This window comes from Sphaerodactylus townsendi, linkage group LG03, assembly GCF_021028975.2.
Source record: "Sphaerodactylus townsendi isolate TG3544 linkage group LG03, MPM_Stown_v2.3, whole genome shotgun sequence".
Lineage (NCBI taxonomy): Eukaryota > Metazoa > Chordata > Lepidosauria > Squamata > Sphaerodactylidae > Sphaerodactylus > Sphaerodactylus townsendi.
The window spans coordinates 119,858,328-119,880,876 of record NC_059427.1 but is presented as its reverse complement, the minus strand read 5'-3'; the positions used below and the strand labels follow the sequence as shown (position 1 = coordinate 119,880,876).

The 22,549-nt window shown below is 40.2% G+C and overlaps 1 protein-coding gene across 1 annotated transcript; it reads right to left on the bottom strand.

The window, feature by feature from the left end:
* Nucleotides 1–839: 839 nt before the first annotated feature.
* SRP68 (signal recognition particle 68) lies at nucleotides 840–21,544 on the bottom strand. The gene is made up of 16 exons (XM_048490078.1): nucleotides 21,359–21,544; nucleotides 17,569–17,635; nucleotides 17,021–17,134; nucleotides 15,839–16,034; nucleotides 14,383–14,465; nucleotides 13,972–14,081; nucleotides 12,983–13,065; nucleotides 10,194–10,334; nucleotides 7,470–7,568; nucleotides 7,210–7,274; nucleotides 6,817–6,976; nucleotides 6,085–6,179; nucleotides 5,685–5,814; nucleotides 4,870–4,945; nucleotides 3,695–3,747; nucleotides 840–2,889 (listed from the first exon to the last, which is right to left on the bottom strand). The coding sequence occupies exons 1-16, from the start codon at nucleotides 21,519–21,521 to the stop codon at nucleotides 2,662–2,664; spliced, it is 1,863 nt and encodes a 620-aa protein (XP_048346035.1). The 5' UTR covers nucleotides 21,522–21,544; the 3' UTR covers nucleotides 840–2,661.
* Nucleotides 21,545–22,549: the final 1,005 nt, after the last annotated feature.

The window sequence follows — 22,549 nt, the reverse complement described above, 5'->3', positions numbered from 1 at the left end:
TAGGGCGCCTGGCGCCGCGAAGCGCAGTCAGGTCGTTTGCCGGCCTCTGCTGCGTTTGCCGGCCTCTGCTGCGGCCGCCCGCATGCATGCATGCGAACAGCCTTCGCCTCCACGCCGGCAGAATTCTCGCCGGCGTGGAGGCGACAGGGAGGCCGTGCGGAAACGGCCTCTGGAGTTAAAGACTACATATTTTTACTTTCTTTTGAAGCTTTTATTAGAGCTTCTCAGGCACTTCTTCACTGTTCATGAATTTAGAGTGCAAACCAACAATAACTGTTAAAGGAATCTATTAATAGTGGTACACAATATGCCTTGTTACTACTACTGCCAGGCTCTGGGACCCAGATGCTGGTAATGCATGAATGAATAAGCACTGTTTGATGAGACCATGCCTGAAAGGGCCCCAAAGATGAAAACCCTGCTACAGAATAGGTAACACTAACTAGAACAGTGAGCTAACTGAAGATGCCCAGAGCTTCTAACACTATCATAGAAACCAAGTCTCTGAGACAATGCCCCAAGAGATCTGAATCACTAGACTGGGGATCAATAAACTACTTCCTCTTCCCAGTACAGCTATGGGAACAGGATGACAGATAGTCAACACCCAGTTACATAAGGGCAGGAGTGGGAAATTCTATAGATTAACATGTTAATCAATAACAGATTATTGATTAACATGATTAACAATAGATTAACATGTTAATTTTATGTTCTGTGTAGAAATTTACCTCTAACAACTGCACAGGTGAAGCAGTGTAAAACCAGAAACCCAGCATTCAGTTCCATATTAGCAATACTGACCTTACCATGCTTGATATAAGCTACACCCTTAGAAGTCAGTAACAATGTTTTTTTAATTCAAGGATTTCCTTTCTGTCTGAGTAATATGCATCGTGTCACAAGAGTGACTCACAAAAACAATTTTAAGCATTTTTTGACAGCAAACAAACACAAAAGCACTGCGGGTGGAATGTGCTCAGCTGCCCACAGGCCTGAGACTGATGGCAAACAGAACAGAGTTTAATAGCATTCATACGAGGCACACAGTTCTCAGATTTAATTCAAATCTGAAAGCAGGAAGAGAGAGGACAATCTGGAGCAAAGTACAAACGAAACACTAATAGCCATGTGCCCAAAAAAAGGAAACTGGACCATTTCTTGGCAAATTTCTTAATCTCAAATTAGTCTTCACCAAATTTACAAATCACGGGCTTCGTAGACCACATCTGTGTGAAATGCCACTGCTTTATAAACTAAAATACTATTTGCTTGTTTTTCTGCAAGACACATTAGAACAGCCTTTCATATACACATTTTAAAACAGATGTGACACTATTAGCCCCCTCTAAAAGAGGCTGTTTTTTTACATAAAGAAATGAATTCAATCATTTCAGCATAATGAAGCTCCACGTTTCTTTAATCTGAAAACTATAATTATCTGCAGATTGCTAACTCAGTGACTGAGAAGCATCGTTTGTTGAATATTTTCAAATTGGATCAATCCAGTTTTTCTACTATTTCCAACAATGTCTAGAAGACATATAGCAAAACTGGAGCCCAGCGTAACAAAAATATAGCTAAGCACTGACTGATCCAGCAAATATTTCAGACAAACTAGGAAAATATTTTAAAACAAGCTACATAGGTGATGGAGAACTCCCAAATACAATTTAGATACTCAAATATTTTGAACGACTGTGACTATTAACAGTTTTAAAAGTGACACTGAAAAGAAGGCTGGATTCCCACAGCACTGTTAGAAGCTCTCACAGAAAATGAACACGTGAACACAGGGCAACTATCTTTATTGCTCAGGATTCCACTAGCTCAGTTTACCAAGTCCTCACGCTAAGCGGATTCCTTAAAATAACTAAATGTAATGACAGAAAAGGTGAAAGGAGATAAGAGTTAATTAAAAAAAACTCCCCATATACCAATTTCACCTAAGTTAAACAGAAAATAAAGAAATATGCAATCTGTAAATTGAATAACCATTTGTTCTCTCAGAAACCAAAGGGTTTTCTGGGAGGTTCTTGGAGAATTCCTCGGTTCTGAGGAAGTGTAGAGAGATTATGCCATCAATTTAAAAGCATATTCTCAACCCACTTACTGGTTTCAGTCAACCAACTATAAATCTGTAAAGTTTTTGAAGCTTCTGAAACATAACCCCTCTCGAGCACTTTTACACGACCATAAAATCAAAGAGGCAGGGTTTCACACTTTGCTTAGGCAACCCAATTGCAAACCTCTGCTTTGGTTCCCTTCTGTTCCATCCTGTCCACGATAGATCAGCTTTCCAAAAACCAAGTGTATAGTGTCAACTACTAAAGGAAAATAAAGATCAGATCAGGCCCACTAAATGGGTATTGGTTCTACCCGAACCACAGGGTAGAAGGTTTCAGATTTTGCTTCTGTCAAGAAAGCCAGATACAATTCCCATCAGTTTCAGGTACTGTAGAAGACCGACCAGACACATAATATATGTTCTTAGTGTGGAAAGTTTATAATAAACCAGATGCACAGACAAGAGAGAATACTGGAAAGATATTAAAAACTTCCCATATGGATTTCAGACACAAATGGTTAAGGTCTAAGTTTACTGGAGTTTGCCCAAAAATCCAGAAAGACCAGCACTCTTCTTCTTGAGAACTGCCCTGGTTAACTCCGGAATCCAAAGATGCCTTTGATATATCCTGTAAGACCACTCTTTGCTTTCTGCTCCACTTTGTCCTCCAAAGGTGGAAAGGTGACATGGTTGAGGGCCAGGTCAAAGAACAAAGGCTTGCATGGTATTGGCTGGAACTCTGGAGGGAAATGCACCAGACTGGCTTGTTTGCTGACCAGAGAAGAATCCAGACAGAAAGTCTCTAGCCGTTCTGAAAGAGGCTTGATATAAAGAGAGACAAAAGAAAAGATTAACTGAAAACAAAGTGACTGTTTTACCAACTCCAGTACAATGGCCATGCCGTAGTATGACACAGTTCTCATAAACTTCAAGGGCCTTTCCACTGCCACAGACTTTATAAAAATATCCCCAAAGCAATGGATGGGGCCAATAAAAGAACATAGATTATCTGAAGGGAACAAGTATCAGGACCTCACCCCAAACTAGTCCCACAAACACCTTTTTGGGCAGAATTTCAAATTCTAAATCTCTTTAAAACAAAGTGTATGTATAACAGAAAGTGAATACCTTTTCAAAAGTGAGACTTGCTGAAATATAGGATGTATTTTCATAGACTTTAGGCTTCTTCTGATGAAATGTCTCTGAACAGCTACTGAGCTGAAGAATTTCCTCTCTGAATCTAAGCTTTACATGATCACACTATGTAAAACTGAGATAAAATATTTCTATTCCTCATGTTTGGTGCGACAATTAAAAAAAAATAGATAAGGAAATCTAGGGAGGTGGGAACTGAAAAGTGCACCTGAAATTTGCCATTATTCCCAACCCTTCAGCTGCTATTCTCAGGATGCCTTCTCATTGCTCCTCATGTGGCTCTCACTGGTTCACTCAAATCAGGTGCTACAATCTTATTTGTAAGCAAAATTAGAACAACTAGGAATATTTCTATGATCTGTACAACTGGAAACATGGATTTTACATTTGGCAGCAGTGGGAGCTGGGAGCAGAAGTCAGGTTTGCGGATCATTCTGAAATCTCACATCAGCACGTCTGAAGCTGGCTTACCTTGCCATCCTTGACCTGAGATGGGGACTCAACCTCAGGGGTATCTCCTGCATCTGAAAGAGTCACCAAGAGGCTCTATGAAAATGCAGCTACCAGCAATGCAACCATTCCACTAGAGGCAGCTAAATGTAGAAGGTACTTCATACGACATCTTGAACTTGGGAATCCATTCACAATTATATGCACAAAGAAACAATTATTAAATGGACCCTTTGTCTAATCCACAGCCTTTCCATTCATTGCACTCTACATTATTACCTGGTGTGGGTGTGTGTAAAATTTATCCTATTGAACTGGCACCAACAGAACTCATAAGTAATCTAGCAAATCATTATGGCTCTATCACATTTCAGGAAGTGTCTAAGATTTGTAAGGGTTGACGAAAATCCTTCATTTTCCTGTTCAGAATGAGACAGAGTCCCATCATGGAAGAAGAGATGGAAGATATGGAAGCCAGTGTGGTGCAGTGGGCTGAGCATAGCAATAAAACCAAGGAATGTTCGGTTCAAATCCCCACACTACCATGAACATTTAATGGGTGACTTTAGACCAGTTTCTCTCTTTTTCAGCCTAACGTTTCACAGGACTGCTGTAATAATCAAATGGAGGATGAGAAAATTATACACACTATTGTGACTCAGAGGAAAAGGTAGGATAAAAATAAGATGGTTTCCTGTCCAAACTGATGACAGGGACTGCCATTAGCATGCTTAGCCATGTCACTTAGAATGCAAAGGATATGGCGCAGAGATGCCCAGGGCTGCTCAAATGGATTCCTAGGTTGGGTAGCTAGGAGCAGGACTTGGGGGCTGGATTTCAGGCTGCTGGGGTGGGTGGGTGGTGGGAACCTGAGCAAGAGAAGTTCTGCATGATGAAGTTCTTGTGACCTTTATGTTGTACATACTTTGAACCAGTGGTGGGATTCAGCAGGTTCGCACCACTTCAGCAGAAACGGTTGTTAAAATGGTGCTTATAAACAACCAGTTGTTAAATTATTTGAATCCCATCACTGCTTTGAACCCAGTAGTCCGTAGAATGGAGTCATGGAAAACTAGTTAGGTTTAAATCCAGTAGCCCCTTAGAGATCAACAAGGGTTTCAGGCTATAAGTTTTTGAGAGTCAAAGCTGCCTTTGTCATAGAAAACTAGTGGCTATCCAGCAGTACTAAGACTCACCTAATATGGCAGCAGCTTGCAAGGAGTATTTCTCTGCATTCACTTGAGTGATCAGCTCGTGAACATCAGGAAGCTCCTAGACAGCATCAGAACAAATATGTTTACGGCACTGAAGTATTATGCCACTCAGCAAAGTACAACAAATGGTGATCCCACCCAGATAATGAAACACATAGAACAGCTTTAAATATTCCACTTCAACATAAGTAGATTTTGGGATCCATTAAGAGTTTTTTTTAGCGCTAGCAGGTATTACCCGACAATAATACTGAGATGAATATGTTCAGCACTGTAAAAAACTGAAAAGGTCTGTGAGAGCCACCCCTGCAAACAGTGCATAAAACTATCATTAACAATAAAGTGATTAGCCCCTGCACGGCTGGCAAAAAGTAGCCCAACAGAACCACTCACTGACAAGGAAGAAAGAGGTCTCTACGTGCCTCAGGGACTTCTCAGATATGCAAAAGAATATGACTTTTTACACAGAAAAATGAAAAAGCCCTGAGGTTGCCTGAAAACTGTTCAGAAGGAATGGAATGTAGACAGCAGCTTTCCTAGAGCAGATTGGGTAAACTTTGCTGAAGCCCTTGAGAGTTTAGACAATCTGGGAGGAAGAATTGTGGGGGAGGTTTCAAAATAGGCTTTCCCTCCTGTGATGTTTTATTCACCTCAGACTTAAAGTTCATCTAAATAAAAGCTTAACATAGTGCACCTGATAGAATTCAAAATTCGGTGATGATTTGTCTTCACTGTTATTTTGTCAAAAGATGCCTCATCAAGAGAAAGTTTCCCATGTTAAATTGTTCATTTCATACCTTTAAGCTGTTTTTGTGAGTTCCAGCTTCAGCTTCAACTTCATTGGCATATTTCAGAACTCGATCATACAAAACAAGGGCTTCACTCCACTTCTTCACCAGAACATATGACTGTGCAATGAAAAAACACCTAGCGGAACAACACGATAATGTCAGATGCAGTCTTACTAGGGCTCAACCAATTGGTGGCAGAAGCATCAACTCAGCTGGCAACAAACATAGGGTAATTTACCATGGGGTAATTTGATTGCAAACAGCTGAAATACATTTCCTACAATAGTATGATCTTGGCTGCTTCCCAATCTCATGCTGAAGACCATGTATCGAAATGTCAGCTACATGGGGAATATTCCACAGCTAACTGCCAACTAAGTAATCGGGTTATTTGCTTAAGAATTACCTGTAAGCTTTATACACCAGTGTCTTTATTCCGATCTCCTTTAGGAAGCTTTTATCCTCTTCCAGGCCTGGAAGTTGTTGCAAGTCTGCTAAATTCTTCAGAGAGATTAAAATGAGAATTTTCAGAAGAACATTTTTTCATGTAAATTTGTTTCTTGTCTAGCACGTCATAAATAAAAGTCTGCTTTCTTTAACACTATTTTGTGTCCTAGACTAGCTCAAGCATCTCTTCAGGAAGATCCAGCATCTTCAAAAACCCAAAATATGAGCTACCATACTTTCAAAGCATCGCTCTTTTTAAGCACGAACTTCCGTACAAGCTAATATTCTTCCTATTTGCTGTCCAGCCAAACCTGGATTACCAGTAAATGTTCATTTAGGAAACTTAAACGTGTTAGATTTTAGTTTGCATGCAATCGATTAACACTTTGTGCAAAGTCCAAATCTTTAAAAAACAACAATCCAGTAAAGACCAACAATCTTTGCAACAACTCGGTCAAATAGTTCACGTTTGTTATGAAGAACTGGAAAACATTGTTTTCAATGACATTAGTTTAGTGAACTCAAGTTTTGCCAACTTTTCAGCAGAGGACTGTCTGTTGCCAATCAAGCACTATTCTAGTTTTATATCATCAGTGCTTCCTAATCTTCAATTGTCTACACTTAACCTGATCAAAGGATTTAGACTACAGAAACCAAAAATACCCAGATCTTTTTTTGCCACTGTTATTACCTGTAAGATGATGTCATAAAGGCGTATCAAGTCCTGAGGCCGAGGGTTACGCTTGCCATCTTCTTCGGGCTGCTGCTGCTGAAGTAGTGCCTTCTGCAAAGCTTTTGCCATACTCTCATTGCGCTTGATTGCGGTGGACAGCTTGATGTAAGTCAGGTAACTAGAAAACATCATTACAAGAATTTGGGATACTGTTCAAACACAGTTCAAAAACAACCAGGTGTAAATACCATAAAGTTCCAGTATCAACTAACATGCAAGATAAGTGAGAACTACTGAGAACACTGACAGGTCTTCTCAAAACTAGTGGGGAAAAGCAGGACCAATGAGCGACTCTGATTTAAAGATCCTGTGAATAAACAATGACAATGTTGCACCCAGAAATACTCTTACCTGTGAAGGTACTGGATATTTGAGACTTTTCCAGAATCCACTTCCAAACAATGATCTCGTTGCTTCTGTAGGAAATAGAGTAACAACGGTTGTATTTGATTGGGAAAGACACATATATACTGATGCCAGAAATTAGTATTATCACATTATAAAACCAACGAGGCCTGCCAAAATGGTTTCTTCAAGCAAACCTCAGCTGTGGGAAAAAAGAACACCATTCACAAACAAGTCCCTCTATAACCATAAAACTTTATGCTCACCTGGTCCGGTTTCAGTTCTTCACGAACAGCCTGTATCGCATCTCGGCACTCACTCAGTAAGGACTCAAACAAACGTTCTTTCGTTTCTTCTTCTTCTGCCTAAATACAGGAGCAACACACAAACATTCAAAATACCTGCCTGGCTGTCATGTTTATCAAATCACAACCACTAAGTCAGTGTTTCCCGACCTTTTTGATGTCGCGGTACCCTTGACCTCACTCTTCATATCTCACGGTACCCTTGAGGAAAACACCCATTTAAAATAATTGATTTACTTCAATGACATGAGAGATATAATAGTTTGTTGCTGTTAAGCGTCTGTTTATTCATTCATTAATGATGTGAAAATGAACGTAATTTAAACTAATTACATTAAGACAACAGTGCGCTCCCTCTGCCATTGCCGCCGAGCCGTAAAGCGAGCTGCCCTGATGACCAGCGAAAGGGGCACTGCAAAGGGAGGGGGCGGTAGCGTTGTCGCGGTACCCCTGGGAAATGTTCACGGTTGGGAATCACTGCACTAAGTAGTATTATGGACATGTAGACATCATACGCAATAAAATCAATATGGGACACATTGAACTAACTGTTAATCTTTCCCTCACTAAGTCAATGCAAGAAGACTGATGTAGTACTCCTCCTGAATAATTTGTAAAAGCCATTTCCTTTGTTTAGTAACATAAAAGCTCAAACAAAAAAGGTGACAAACATTCTGATGATTAGGATGAATAGATAAAATAGGTAAGATATCCTTATTATCTTGAGAAATAACTGGTTACTCAAGGACCCAAGCTCCCAATGACTGGATCTATGCTAGTCTGCATTAAACTATCTAAAATGCAATTCTTATTCCCAACAGCTTCTTTATAGCTGTTCAAAGAAATGAATTTCTCATGCTTAGCTGTACTGTTTTAATTCCTCCCTACTTCCTCTGTGGCTACAATAACTAGAGACTGAATGCTAAGTAAGACTAGGCAAAATTCCTAGAATGACCCAATGTGTGAATTTTTCCCCATGTTCAGAGTTTGCTTAATTTGGGATTGAAAAAATAATGTTCTACAAGTCAGACTGGCACAAGAATTCTCTAGCCTTCCTTAAAGATTGGCTTGACTGGCATGGATTGTCCATGCATGGCTAATATGCAACCCTCGAGTTGGCTACGCAGCATTTTATTAAGCCAAGAAGCCCTTCAAAAAGCCACTCTAGAGTAACTGGTTTGTAAAGAGCAATTTTAACTGCTTATTCTCCGCCAATGCTAATTAGATTAATAAACCTCACAAACTTTAATCTTTGGATACGTATAAGGAAAGCTTAACAATCAAATTACGAAATTTTCTAAATACTAAGGAGGGACCACAGCTAGTACCGCAGAGGCAAGATGAACAAGTCTGACAACATTCTTAACCACACCCCGAGTGCCTTTCAATTTCAGACATGCAAAAAGAAAACTAACTAGAGTGGCAATGCAGTCAAGAGAGCAAGGGAGAGGTTCCCAAATTGCAAAAAGGATAGAGTTTAACCCTCGCCTAAGCTTTTCCTGGAACAGATCAGAGGTAGGGAAACACAGGGAACACCAAACAGTGACATACCCTGCCATTTTGCTCAGTTCTCAGTCCCAGGACCAAACCCCTGGGGCTCAACTTGCTCCCACTACATGTAACCAAGTACTACCTTTGTCTCACCTCTTCCTTTTCTTTAAGCAGCAGGCCAAAATCTTAACAGGAAGATGTTTTAAGCTTTTGGCATTCAGGTCAAAAAGACTGCCTACTGGTGGTGGTTTGTATCATGTAGTACATGATTTCTTATATCAAGTCATAATACAGCTAACAACACAAGTATAACCACGGCCACTGACATCCACCGAAGAAGCTCTTGTGATAAGAATTAAAACACTGGCATGAAATTCTTAGAGTACGGGATAAGACATAGAAAAACATCATTTAACAGTAATTTGCTTGTTCTAATTATGAAGAACCGGAAAAAAATTCCTAAAGTAATACTCTGCATCTGCAGCGTGGCTTTTAGAATGACTGGAATGGATACATTTATACGAAGTGACCATAATTGCAAAGACAATTGTGAGAATGGGATCTGTTCACTAAACCAGTCTTCCACTCGGGTAATTCTGGAGCAAGGTTCATGCATAACCCATTCAAAAATAAACTTGCACATACTTATTTATAGGTCATCATTCTCCCCAAACAGAACTCAAGTCTTTTCTCAGCATCAACTTTAAAACGTCCGGTGTTCAAAACAGTAAAAACATATTACAACTCAATCTGGTGATAATTTAAAAACCGCATCCAAAAACGTTAACTCAGCAGCCGTCTAAGAAAGCTCAGCTTTGCATAGTTTCCTAAAAACTCGGGAAAGCCATCCCACAGTATAGGTACAATCATGGAATAAGCAAAGGCAGGAGCATTGGCTGACTTCACTAACCAGCAAGAAGGGACAACAAGGGAATGCTGGTCACAGGAATGAAGCAGCCCCATGACAGATAAGAGAGATATATATCATATATATTCTCAATTATTACTGGCTAATTCTGAACAAAGCACAATTTTGAGCAACACCACCACCTGGTCATAAAATCCTATTACACAATGTTATGTTCGTTATATTCAGGAGAATGATCATGTGCAGCTATCTAATCTGACAAAGATATGCAACATTATTCACAGTACAAACCACAAAGTGGTAACTTGCGAAGATTTTCCACTTACCTGAGCAATAGCTGCTTCAGTATCTGCCAGCCCCAGCAGAAAGATCCTCACTTTGTCTATCTTCACTGGCACAGTTCTTCCCCTCCATTCCACCTCACTCATAGTGGCTGCCTGTTTTGCTCGAGTCTGGGTGATGAGTGCCTGCAAAGTGAAGGAATTATTAGTAGAAATCATGAATAGCAACTTTTATTTCCATATTAAGTTTTACTGGTTTGGCATAAGAGAATCTTTCAATAAATGTGGCAGTTTAATTTTTTTTTATAAAAGAAAGAATACTTTTGAAATTACGACAAGGGGATAATATTGTAATAGACAATGTGTCAATATAAATATAATTAATTAATTAATTAATTATTGGGGGGCTCTGGGCGGTGAACAACATAAATCACATATATACAATAACCCTTAAATACATTAAAACAATTTAAAACGCAGCGATCAGTAACAAACAGTGTCCGCAATAACCCTCATTAAACAATAACCATATTAAATAACTACTATATGAATAACTACAGGTATTATATGAATTTACATAAAGGACAAGAGATTTTGTTGGCAAAAATAGAAGAGTATCTTAGAAAACGAAGGTACCTCAGATTACAGAAGAGCAGAGATGTATTACAAATTGTACCATAATAGTAAGAGAGGTGGTGGAAGCTATAAGAAAAATTAAACCAGAAAAAGTCTGGGAGCCAATGCATTTTCAGTTTGTACTATAAGTGTTTGAAGATTAAATTGTACACATTTGTAAAATACAATAAATTCCATCTTGCACGGAAGAAAGATGCCAGAATCATGGGAAGAAGTTAATATAACATTATTATGTGAAGAAGGACAAGATTTAGCTTTGACAAGAAGTTACAGATGAATATCATTACTGAATAACAACTATAAACTGCTTACTACCATTCTAGCTGATAGACTGAAAGGAGAATTACAAGAGATTATTCATGAAGTTCAACATGGTTCTTTACCCAAAAGACACTAGAAGGACAATGTCAGAACAATACTGGACATTTTGGAATATCTGGATAAAAATAATGAAAAGCAATCTGTTTTGATTTTCTGGATGCAGAGAAAACATTTCACAATTTGAACTGGTCTTTTTTGTTCAAGATATTGTAAAATGGATTTTGAAGAGAGAAATTGACATACATCACAAACAGCACAAATAATTATTTATGGAGACTTAACTAAACCATATGAGATACAAGGAACAAGACAAGGTTGTCCATTGACTTCTCTCTTGTTTACATTATAGCTTTTTCAGGATAAAGATGTCAGGAGATTTGAGAATTATCTGCCATTTCCTGGAACGTCTTTGTTCTAGAATACTTTGCTTGGGTCCTAGTGCCTTGGGGACAGAACTAGGTAATCACCAGAACCCAAAAAGAGCATTCTAGAACAAACACAGTCCAGGAAAAGGCAGATGAATTCTCAAATCTCCTATCATCTTTATCCTGAAAAAGGTATAGTTCTGGAAGTAATGAATAAACGCTTAAGACTTGATTAAAAGACAGAGGGTACAAAAATTAAGAGTCTTATAAATTAAGAGCATTTGCTGACGATCTGATATTGATATTAGCAAATCCATTAAAGGGAACTGAATCTTTAATGTCAAAACTGAAAGAATTTGATGTATTGGTGGGTTTTTAAAATTAATAAACAGAAAACAAAGGTTTTAACAAAGAATATGAATACACAGGATCAAATAGAATTGATGAGTAAAACAGATTTTGAGGCTGAAAAAAGGTGAAATATCTGGACATTAAACTCTCAAATATGAATTGTGGTATTTGAGACAGGGACATGTGGTGAGAAAGGAAATTTGACAAAAACCTCGAATTAAATATAGAATATTACAAGATGCAAAAGGAACAAGAGGTCTAGATTTACCTGATTTGAAATTATATTTTGCAGTTTACAGTTTGGTTTGGTGGAAAGAAAGAAGATTGCTTCATCTAGAAATACATGATTCGAGATATGAATGGAATGCCTTTTTATGGTATGATAAAGTTAGTAAAGATTTCAATAACTACTGTATTAAGCATTGCCATTCTGAAAATATGGGATAAGTTTAAATGCAGACTATGTAAAAAAAAACCAAGGCGGATTTACCACAAGAAGCATTAAGTAGACATGAAATGATATTTGAAAATAGGTGGACAACATATTGTGACATTTTAGACTTTTCACAAAGGGAACGTAAGATGAAATCAAGAGATCAATTATCAATAGAAGGAAACTAATAGAAGGTTTTTTTAATGCACAATTACTAGAAAGATTTAAAACAGATAAAAGATCTAATTGTTTTGAAGACTCTTAAGACCGAATCTGAAGTGGAACTATGCATGAATGATGATCACGTCCCTGCTAAAATGTCTAAGTTTATGTTGAAATTTGACACAGAAGCAGATTTGCATATGTTAGTATCTATCTGAGGCAGAATTCATGCTTTGGTGTAGAATTTAGCATGAAAAATTAAAGTTATGACCCTGGACATCAATTTCTCTGCAACCTAGACTTGACTAATCTAGGCTACAGTGCACACGACTTTTGTAGGAGTCCTAAAGCAGGAAGAAGCCACCAGGAGGGGCCCTCTATAAGCCTCCTGGCTGAGACTTGATGCAAGGAGGCACCATCAAGAGTCTGCCCATAAGAGAGTGAAACGGAACAACGGGTATGAAACATTCTGAACGACTCAAGCACAGAAGGGATTTCAAAATAACACAGCAGGAACACACATCAGTAGCAGCGCTTTTTCAAAATGCTTATGGTACAAATATTACCTCCAGTTTTTCAGCAACAAGCCCTTCAGCACCTCCAGATCTCAGCCTCATTTGCATTAACTCACTAATAGCTGACTGATCACCTAAGAGACAAGAGATCAAACAGGGCTACCATGAAACCCATGAAAATATTTGTTACTTAATAAAACCGGAATAATTACATTTGCATTTTTTTAAAAATCCAGTTAATCTAGTGAGCCACCAGTGGACAGAGATATATGTGGTATTAGACAGATGCAGATCCTTTCCTTGTTCTCCTCCTTCCAGTCATAGGCTGATAGAAGAGAAGGAACAAATAGATGTCACAAGTTTCCCTCTCCTCAGTGTAGCCCCCCTGGCCCCTGCCAGCCCATGTGACTATTGGTTCCTTTAGGTCCCACAATTCTGGGAATCAACTTTCCTGCTGCTGGAAAGGATTGCTGGGAGAAGAGGAACACAGGGAAGATGTATGATCTTCCAATGTACAGATCACAAATACATTTCAGAAACTTTATGGTACAAAACAAAAACCAACAGAAACACAGGACCAAAGATGTAGCTTCTTGCCATTTGAACCAGATACTAGGAAGACTTCAGCAAAATAGACTAAAAAGAGTGTCAGGAAAACTACATACAATGGAGGTTTGTGTGTGTTTTATTACAATTACTGGGTTTTGGCTTAATATAATTTTTTGCACCATCAGGAAGGGAATGAGAGTATTAGCAGTTGGAATTATGATACAGAGCAGAGGTCTTAACGAAAGCAAGAGCTCCATGATCACCTGTGCCCTGCCTTCTTTGGAATCTTATACTTCAGCAGATTCTTGCTCCTGGCAACTATGACAGCTAGAAATGCTGAACAGAATACTGAAATGATAAAAATGCCAAGCTGACAAAGGGAAGCTATACAAATACAGACGCATTATGGTACTCTCTCATTTTCTTTTAAAAGAGAATGAATGTACAGATATTTAGCAGCCATTCAAGCCATTTTCCTCTGGTTTACTTACCAATGTTATAGGCACAGTAACGAATATTGGGAGAGATCTCTTCCACTCGCTGATTATACAGCACAGCCTGCTCCTCTGTGAAAGCACTTGCCAGCTTTTCATATATGGTTCTGTAGCAGGAAGGTGAAAGCTTAATTAGTATATCAGGGTAAGCCCCTCTTATTTTGAAAATAACTTTACTACTGTGTTTTTCAGTATGACACTACTGAGTCTTAAAACGTACCAAGGAAAAAGAACCTTCTGTAATAATTCAGTTATTTGCTTATAGGTGACTTAAAGATGTATGGAATTTGTAATTCCAGAAGATCTCAAATAATCTGAATGGATATACTGGTAACCGTTAATAGTCTGCTGTCTGAGTTGCTTTAACAAGAGTCATATAAGCACAGAGGTAATAGAGTGGAAACTCACTTGCATTTATTAAACGCCTCCATGGCTGCTTTCCATTCCTGGTGCTCAAAGCGGAGCATACCTGTCAGGTAAGCTGTATATGCCTGTATAAAGAGGGCAGGATGAATTTAGTGTGACAAGAATTACTTCTGTATGTGAACATCAAGAACATCTCAGTAGAGACTGGCAACTTTCCCGCTGTCATTCTCCCTGTCTCATCACCACATGGACAGTCATGACCATGAAGCTCCACACTAAACACCTAACATCTATTTCCAACTCTTCTGCCCTACTATGCACTAGTACAGACATTACTAAAATGCATGTCTAAAGCACCAAGAAAACACATGCACGCATGTTGAAGTGACCTTAGGAAACTTCTACTAAGCAGTTAAGCAGTTCTATGCAGAGGAGTCACAGTAAGACATATAGAAATTTAGAGTTACATGTTACCCACTTCATATTAAAAATCCAAACATCAAAATGCAGAGTCATTTAACGATACCAGTCACATCAATCTGTATATAGAGTTCTGAACTATCTTTGCAATTCAATACATGGCCTCCAGACTTGGCTTTCAGGGACAGAGATTACAACAAGCAAATATTAAAGTGGGCCATGCTTATTTTCTGTTATTAGTCTGTCTGCAGCGTTCTCCTACCTCTCACTGGAGAATCTGAAATAAAGTTCTCAGAATCATGTTTCTCAATGAAGTACTTGAGTTGTAGATTTTAGTTTTCTTAAGAATGAATGGTTGGCTAGTTTACTTTGGAGGCTGCTGTTCAAACGTTTGTGTTACTGCACACCACAGTTTTAAACGAAAGCAGGGAAATGAAGCCGTCTGAACATAATGGACTAGATGTTCAGTCTGTCACACATTCAAAGACCAATTTAGGAAAGCCTAGATTGTTTGAACCCTATGTTCTACCGCCACTCATGCTCCCACCCACCCACCCACCCCAAATTCTACTTCTGCCTCTCTCATCTCTCTGGTAACAGAATATTACTTAAGTTCCTTCAATTGCCAGCAGGACTGCATGAAGCAGCTATGGTTTAACATGCAGGTGAGCCAGCTGGAAACATTCTACAGGCTGAACAGCAGTGGACCTTTGCAATTCTATGCAACATTACTTGGGACAAAGCCCTAGTAACTAAAATGGATCATCTTCTGAGTAACATGTCTATAAACAGTTAACAATTAGCTGTCTCGTCTCTTTTCCACGTCTGCTGCAATCTATTGCTCAAGCATCTACCTGAGACAGAACGTTAGACGATGATCAACCACTGCTGTGAAACAATGTGTATGTTCTGTAACTAGGGTTTAACAAGTCAGCTACAAGTATACTAGACATTCCTGACCTAATCTCCCAAAGAGTTTTAATATTTTATAATTCAGACTCATTTACTCAAGAAGAAATGAGTTAATTTATGTTCTCTCCACCTCTGATACAAAACAGTCCTGAAAAACAGCAGTAACCTGAGCTTCCAGCTTGGTCTTGGCATCCACTCGGTTGCTTTCACACAGGTGCTCCAGCTCCTCAGCGTGCTTTACGGCTTTGCGCAGGCGAGACAGCAGGTGGAATCGTTTGCGGGGTTCTGTGTTGGCTTCCTGCTTAAGCTGCATAGCATAGCTCCAAGCTCTCTCAGCATCCATAAGAATCAAAAGCAAGTATCTGTAGGACAAGGTAACACTATTTCTCATTTCTGGTTCAAAAATGCATTCCAAACATTTTTCTATCATTTGACCAGTACACCCCACAGAACTGCTTAAATCAGATCAAATGTGTTTATCTACTCCTTGTCAAAGATGAGGAATGGAGTTTGAGGCAGCACAAGAAATGATGACAAGGCAAGATCAGCAGAAATTCGAGCAGTTTTTATGTGGCCATTTGCCTCATTTGTAGAAAACCTTGTGCTAGAGAGGTAATTTCTGCTACTTCTTTTCTTGCTGAAGCTTTTATGTTGCATGCCACACAATTAGTGAGGGCTCCCTGACCCTCAGGATGGCCTCTCAGGGGGAACAGGGACATGTGGTGAGAAAGGAAATTTGACAAAAAAATTCCTTCTGTGAATCTGACCATTTCATGATGGATTAAATTCAACCCATGGTATTATAATGGTAAAGTACAAGATGAGGTAAGGTATCTTGAAGAAGTACCACGAAGTAGCATGAAGAATTGTTATAGTCACTGTTTTGGACAATCACCCACACTGATTTTGCGGGTCTCTATCCTATTTGCATGTACAGTGGTTAACAGCCCTGGCTAAAGTGGACATTATGATTTTTCACAGGCTATGTTTGGGTTCCCTGATCAACCTTTCCAACTGTCAGTCACATGTAATGCCCCAGGTAGCTAATTTCCCAACCATGGTTTGGCAGGCTTGGGGGGCGGGGGGGCGGGCCCTGCCTTCGCCCACATCATTTCCCCAACCTGGAATGACCTGAGAGCATGCTATTTGCTCCGTGGGGGCAACATATGTGCAACCCCCCTCCCCAAATACACCCCCCTCCCCAAATCCTAGAGTAGCTGTGTTTAAAATGATGTAGCCCCATTCCCCTTTACCACTGCTGGGGTTTCCGTTATGGATTTATGAGTGTACACTTAATCTCACTAGTTGTGTGCAATGTACTCAACAAAGCTACTAGCGCTCCTCTTACCTGCTATCAGATAAAAGCTCTTCTGTTACTTTCCTCCCTGTGAACTTGTGTCTATTTCCCATCTTGAAGTTAAGAGTTTTTCGTAGCCTTCTCAACCTGCGGGAGCAGTAACCCCTAGAGGAAAAAATTAAAAAGGATTACAATTGCAAGCATCTATTTTTTCCTTTCCTTTTAAAAATTGTTTCTCTTTTATTTTCTGTTATTAATGAAAAATTAGAAAATCACAACGAATAGCGGCTTATACAAAGAATAAAAATTTTCCTGATGTCAAACCTAAAAAAAAAATAATGGTTCCAGGCACAATACATCTACAGTTAGTAAAATAAGGTGGACTTTAAACAATGTTAGAATCTGAGAATGCCATAAAATATAAGATATGCTCAGCGACAAGGAGGCAAAGCTCCTCCCACCAAAAGTTGAAGAACTCTGTTACACTGGAATACAACAGCCATCATAGAAGCAGATGTTTCTTGCATGACTGCTGAAACAACTGACAACCATTACTGTTCAGCAAACTAGCCTGTATATCTTGACCTCAGTATACTAACCTGTATCGCTGAAAATCACCATGCCGTAATCCGTGCTGCTGCTGTGATTCCTTAACAATCTGAAGTACTGAATAACTGGTTAGGGAAACTTTACGCAGTTCATTATAAGAATGTTATAAACATCTGAAAGATACATACATGGATTCGTTCACTACTTCAGTGAACTTGTCATGCTCAAAATTTTTTTCACCAAAACCTTCTACAAGTGGCTTCAGCAAAAGGTGGCTAGATGGCAGACATCTCTCTTTTACTTAGACCAGTTCACATGTTTAAAGTCTGACAAACATTTGTGACATGTTTGGCCTTTGCATTAAAAAATCAACAAGCTTTGGATGAAGAGCTGTATATAAACTAGAAACAAATAAAAAGAGAGGTAATTTTGTAAACTTCTGTTATGCGATTTATCTCTGTACTTGAAACTCAGTAAAACAAAATTCAAACCACACGCAGAATTTTGTGGTAAGCCTAACTTTAACATTGCTTTAGAGTGGCTTGGAATAAGGGTTTTTCAATAATATGACCAGTAAAGGTAGGCAAACTTTTTAAGCACAATTAATCTTCCCTTTCAGTGTGCAATTCCAAGAGAATATTGGATGAGTTCTGGGTCATTTCAGTTCACAAAAATAAGGACTAACAGAGCTTGAGAAAGTGCCCTATGTGATCTAAATGAGCAGTTTAAACCAAGCCTTGACAAATCCCAGGTTCCAAGTGACCATGAAACTTCACTGTAGCACCTAGAAATTTTAGCAATGGTTTTCTTATAGTGTCTCTCCATGAGAAGTATAAAGGCTATTTATAATTTCACACAATAATATTTTTTGTTGAAGCTTTTGTCATTGTTTGTTTGTATTAACATTATACCATTCAGGGGTGGTGCTAGTGATCAGTTCACTTCTTAAGCAACTGCTTTCAATACTGGCTCCAACAATGGAAAGATCAGAAATAAGGGAGAAAGGTTAGGGGTTAGATTTTTTTGGTGATGTCAATCAGGGCTATCCCGATATTTATTTGCACAGATCATAATAGTCGTAGCTTTAATAAAATTATGAGGACTGTGAAAAGGTCAGCAGGTATTGTGACAGCAATAATTTGAAAATATGACAATTAACACGTAAGTGGAGATTGAAAAATAAGCCTGGATCTTAATTTTGGGGGGCTGGCTCCTAGATCCAAAGAAAATTTGTCAAGTCATGGCAAATGAGTTCATACGGAAAGGATTTCCTGAAAATAAGAGTCTGAAGAACAGTATAATACACTAACACTCAGATCCAAAGGAGGGGGAGAATGGTTCAGTGGAACATGGCATCTGTGGCCTTGGAGTAAGACCATTCAAAAGGGTGGTGTTAACTCAATTTAGCCCAATTGAGGGCTTCCCAGGAGCAGCAGTTTTGTTTAGTTTTCCCTGCCTCCCTGTGCCACTGGAAAGCCCTCTGGAGGTGGCAGGGTGGGGCAGCAGCAGTGCCGTACCTTGCCACCTTGAGCTTTGGATGGGACAGTCCATTTTTTGAAGTGTATCTGTTGAAATTACTCTCCAAGTAATTTGAGCTGCATCAGGAAGGCCAAAAAGGCTGGGACTTTCAATTTAGAGAAATGATGGGTCGAAATAACATGATATTATAAACTCAGCAAACGGTACAGAAAGTGCATAGAAAGAACATTTTCTCCTATAAACTGAGGGCCACTCAGTGAAATTGATGAGCAATATACTCAAGACAAAATGAAATACCTCTTAACTCAATGAGTCGTTTCATTCTGAAAATCACTGCCAGCAGAAGGCTGCATCATTAAGAAGAGAATTTATCAGCACCTGTTTTCAGACAATGCCCTCAGCCAACATTCGAGACTAAAACCTCTCAAGGTGTCTGTTTCTGACCAATCACTTCTGCACCCAGCACAAAGCCTGGCCTTAGCTTTAAGCTCTGTACACCCTACGCTGCTGCCCTAAACATATGGCAGCCTGCACTCCTTCAGCTTGCCCAAATCTTCTTCTTTAAAAACTTTCCCCTTGGACTCACTGCCATGCTTAACCCCAGAATGCCTTTCCAGAACCCATATGCACCCTCATGTCACTTGATGATACAATTTGCCTAACAGTACCAAATAGTGATTCTCATCATCAAGAAATCCATAAACCTGAACAAACTAGGGCTGTATTTCTTACTATATCAAAGCATCATTTTCATATTGAAGTGGTTTTCACTACACCCTCCAGAAGGTGAAGTCTCTGCAGATTCACACTCAAAACACCCACTATATAAGGATTACAGGTTCTGGTCCAAAAAGTCTCCTTTCATGTCATAGTCACATTTGTTTGGGGAAATCGATATTTAAGTACAACCAGCGTTATACCACATATAGGGAGGATTCCAATTGATGACTATAACGATTCCTCACCACTTCCTCCTCCCCTCAAAAAAACAACAACTATAAACAAAAAATTAATCACTTGCCATCATATCCTTTCTGCAAACTGCAGATTTGATATCACATCTCTAAGGCCCCTTCTGCACGTGTAGAATAATGCACTTTCAATGCACTTTGCAGCTGGATTTTACTGTGCAAAATCCACTTGCAAACAATTGTGAAAGTGGTTTGAAAGTGCATTATTCTGCATGTGTGGAATGAGCCTAGCACTTTCACAGACAGACATGTTCGCTCAATTCCGCAGGTTAACTTCCTTTAGGCTAATTTCACAAAACAAATTTCAAAAACGCTGTTTGCAGCAACGGGCTCTGTCAACTTTGGAAAAGCCTCTACTTCAGGGGTCCCCAAACTTTTTAAACAGGGGGCCAGTTCACTGTCCCTCAGACTGTTGGAGGGCCGGACTAAAAAAAAAAACTATGAACAAATTCCTATGCACAAATGATTGTAAAATGTTTGATTTCACCTTTCAGCCTTTCTGTCATGGTCTGTTTTTAGAACAGTGACCAAAGTATGTGAAGTACAGGGTGGGCTCCAAATATTGTTGGGGAGGCTGTGGAATACCTTCCCCTGTAAAAAAAAAAGCAGAACTTTCCCAATGAAGCATTCCATCTAACCCAGGATTAGGTATCTTTCTGGGTCCTTCCTCCCTAGCAGCCAGCGAGCGATTCACCAGCCTGGCTGATGCCAATGGGAGTGAGGCAGAACAGAAAGCCTGAGAGCAACACATGGAGTAGCCGAGAGGGAAGGGCGGAGCAGGAGTTGCCACTTGTAAGGTTTCCAACTCTGGGTCAGATTCATGGAGATTTGGGGGTGCCATCATGTAATTGCAATCAACAGCCGTTGGGGCCGGTTCCTCCTCTCCCTCGAGCCCCCACTGCACATGAATGGAGCCATCGCCGCCATGCCTGGTGGGCCGGATAAATGCCTTCAGGGGCCACATTTGGCCCCCGGGCCGTAATTTGGGGACCTCTGCTCTACTTAAACATGCCACATGTTGCTGACCCCTAAACGCAAATTATAGGTGTCTCTCCTGTAAAATCCCATGGTGAAAAATATACTAACGCTACATTGGCTGGAACAAAACAACGAGGTAACAAAATTATCCAACATTTTTCATGGTGTGTGCTTGAGCCCCGATCCTGGGCACATCGCTCCAAAAACTCCCCTTGGAAGTTCGCCAATATTCCCTTTTCCGGTAGCCACAGTCCCACGCCCGAGAAAAAGCAGTAATGTGTGCGTGTGTGGGGAATCAATGGTTTTCTCAGACCCGAGACTGAGTGCAATAGAGATCTCAACCGCAGCCCGGCGGAACCTAAAGTGACACGTCCCCATTAGCAGTGCCACCCCCGTGATGCCGTCAGGATACTCTCCAGGCCCAGACTATCCCCGAGGCCGCCCGCCTTCGGCTTCTCATTCTCCTTGTTCTCCTCGGGGCCGGCCGGGGGGGCTCCGGCTCCGCAGCCGCCTCCTCCGCCTCCGCGAGCACCGCTGCCTCCGCCGCCACCAGCCACCTGCCGCTCTGCCGCCATCTTGCGCCTCTTCCGCTGGAAGCGCGAAGCATCATGGGGCAGCAGGGAGGAGCAGGAGCTGCCGGGAGCGCCACGCGCGGAACACATGAGCGCGTTGCATGACGGGATAGAGGAGGTCCGGCCAGGCAGTGCTGGACTTTTACTGCGGAAGTTGAACGGCCGCTTATTTCCCGCTTCCTCGAAGCTGATTTGCTATGACTAGCGGAGTTTGGTGCAATAGAATAGATAGAAGGGACCCGGGTTGCCCCCAAATTAAACCCGGTGTTTGCTTCTGGGTAAATAAACGTGTTTAGGCTCCCTCGATACGAGTGTGTATCTGCACATTAATCTCTTCAGATAGAGTATTATGGAAGTCTAATGGGCCATCTCTTTGTGAAACTTTTTGGACTGGCGAAGGGTCTAGGGAAGGCGCATTGCTTTGGAATCGTTATTACATTTTTATTTACTTTCAAAACGTTTTAAGTCGGACGTTCCAAAAAGAAGTGCATGCAATATAGATCAGGGGCCAGGCACAAAAGTAACATATATCTAATACATTTCTATCCCTCCCTCCAGAGAGTTGAAGGCAGCTTCACTTATCCTCATTTTATCTCCACAGCCCTGTGAGAAGTTAGGCTAAGCTAACTTCTTAGTTGGCCCAAAGTCACACAGTAAACTTGATCATACAGTGGAGATTTTGAATCTAGTTTCCCCAGATCCAGGGCTAATCCTGGAAACATGCCATGCTATTATACCAGAATAATTTGGAAACCTGTATGTAAAGGCACGGATCTCACCTAAAATTTCCGCAGAAATGAGAGGAAAGTTGCCCCATCCCCTAAGAGCTTTAAGTTCAGAGGATGTTTTGGAGTGCTGTAGGAGGAAGAAACAGGTGTAAACCATCCCTTATACCCAAAGTCAGTGTCATAGCTGTACATCACGGGCCCATAGATACTTTTCCTGGTGTCCCGCTAAGTGCTTTTAGGAAGTAGGTGGAGTCAGGTAGGGCTTTTGCAGGGCAACTGATGGAGTATTGTAGAATTGTAAAT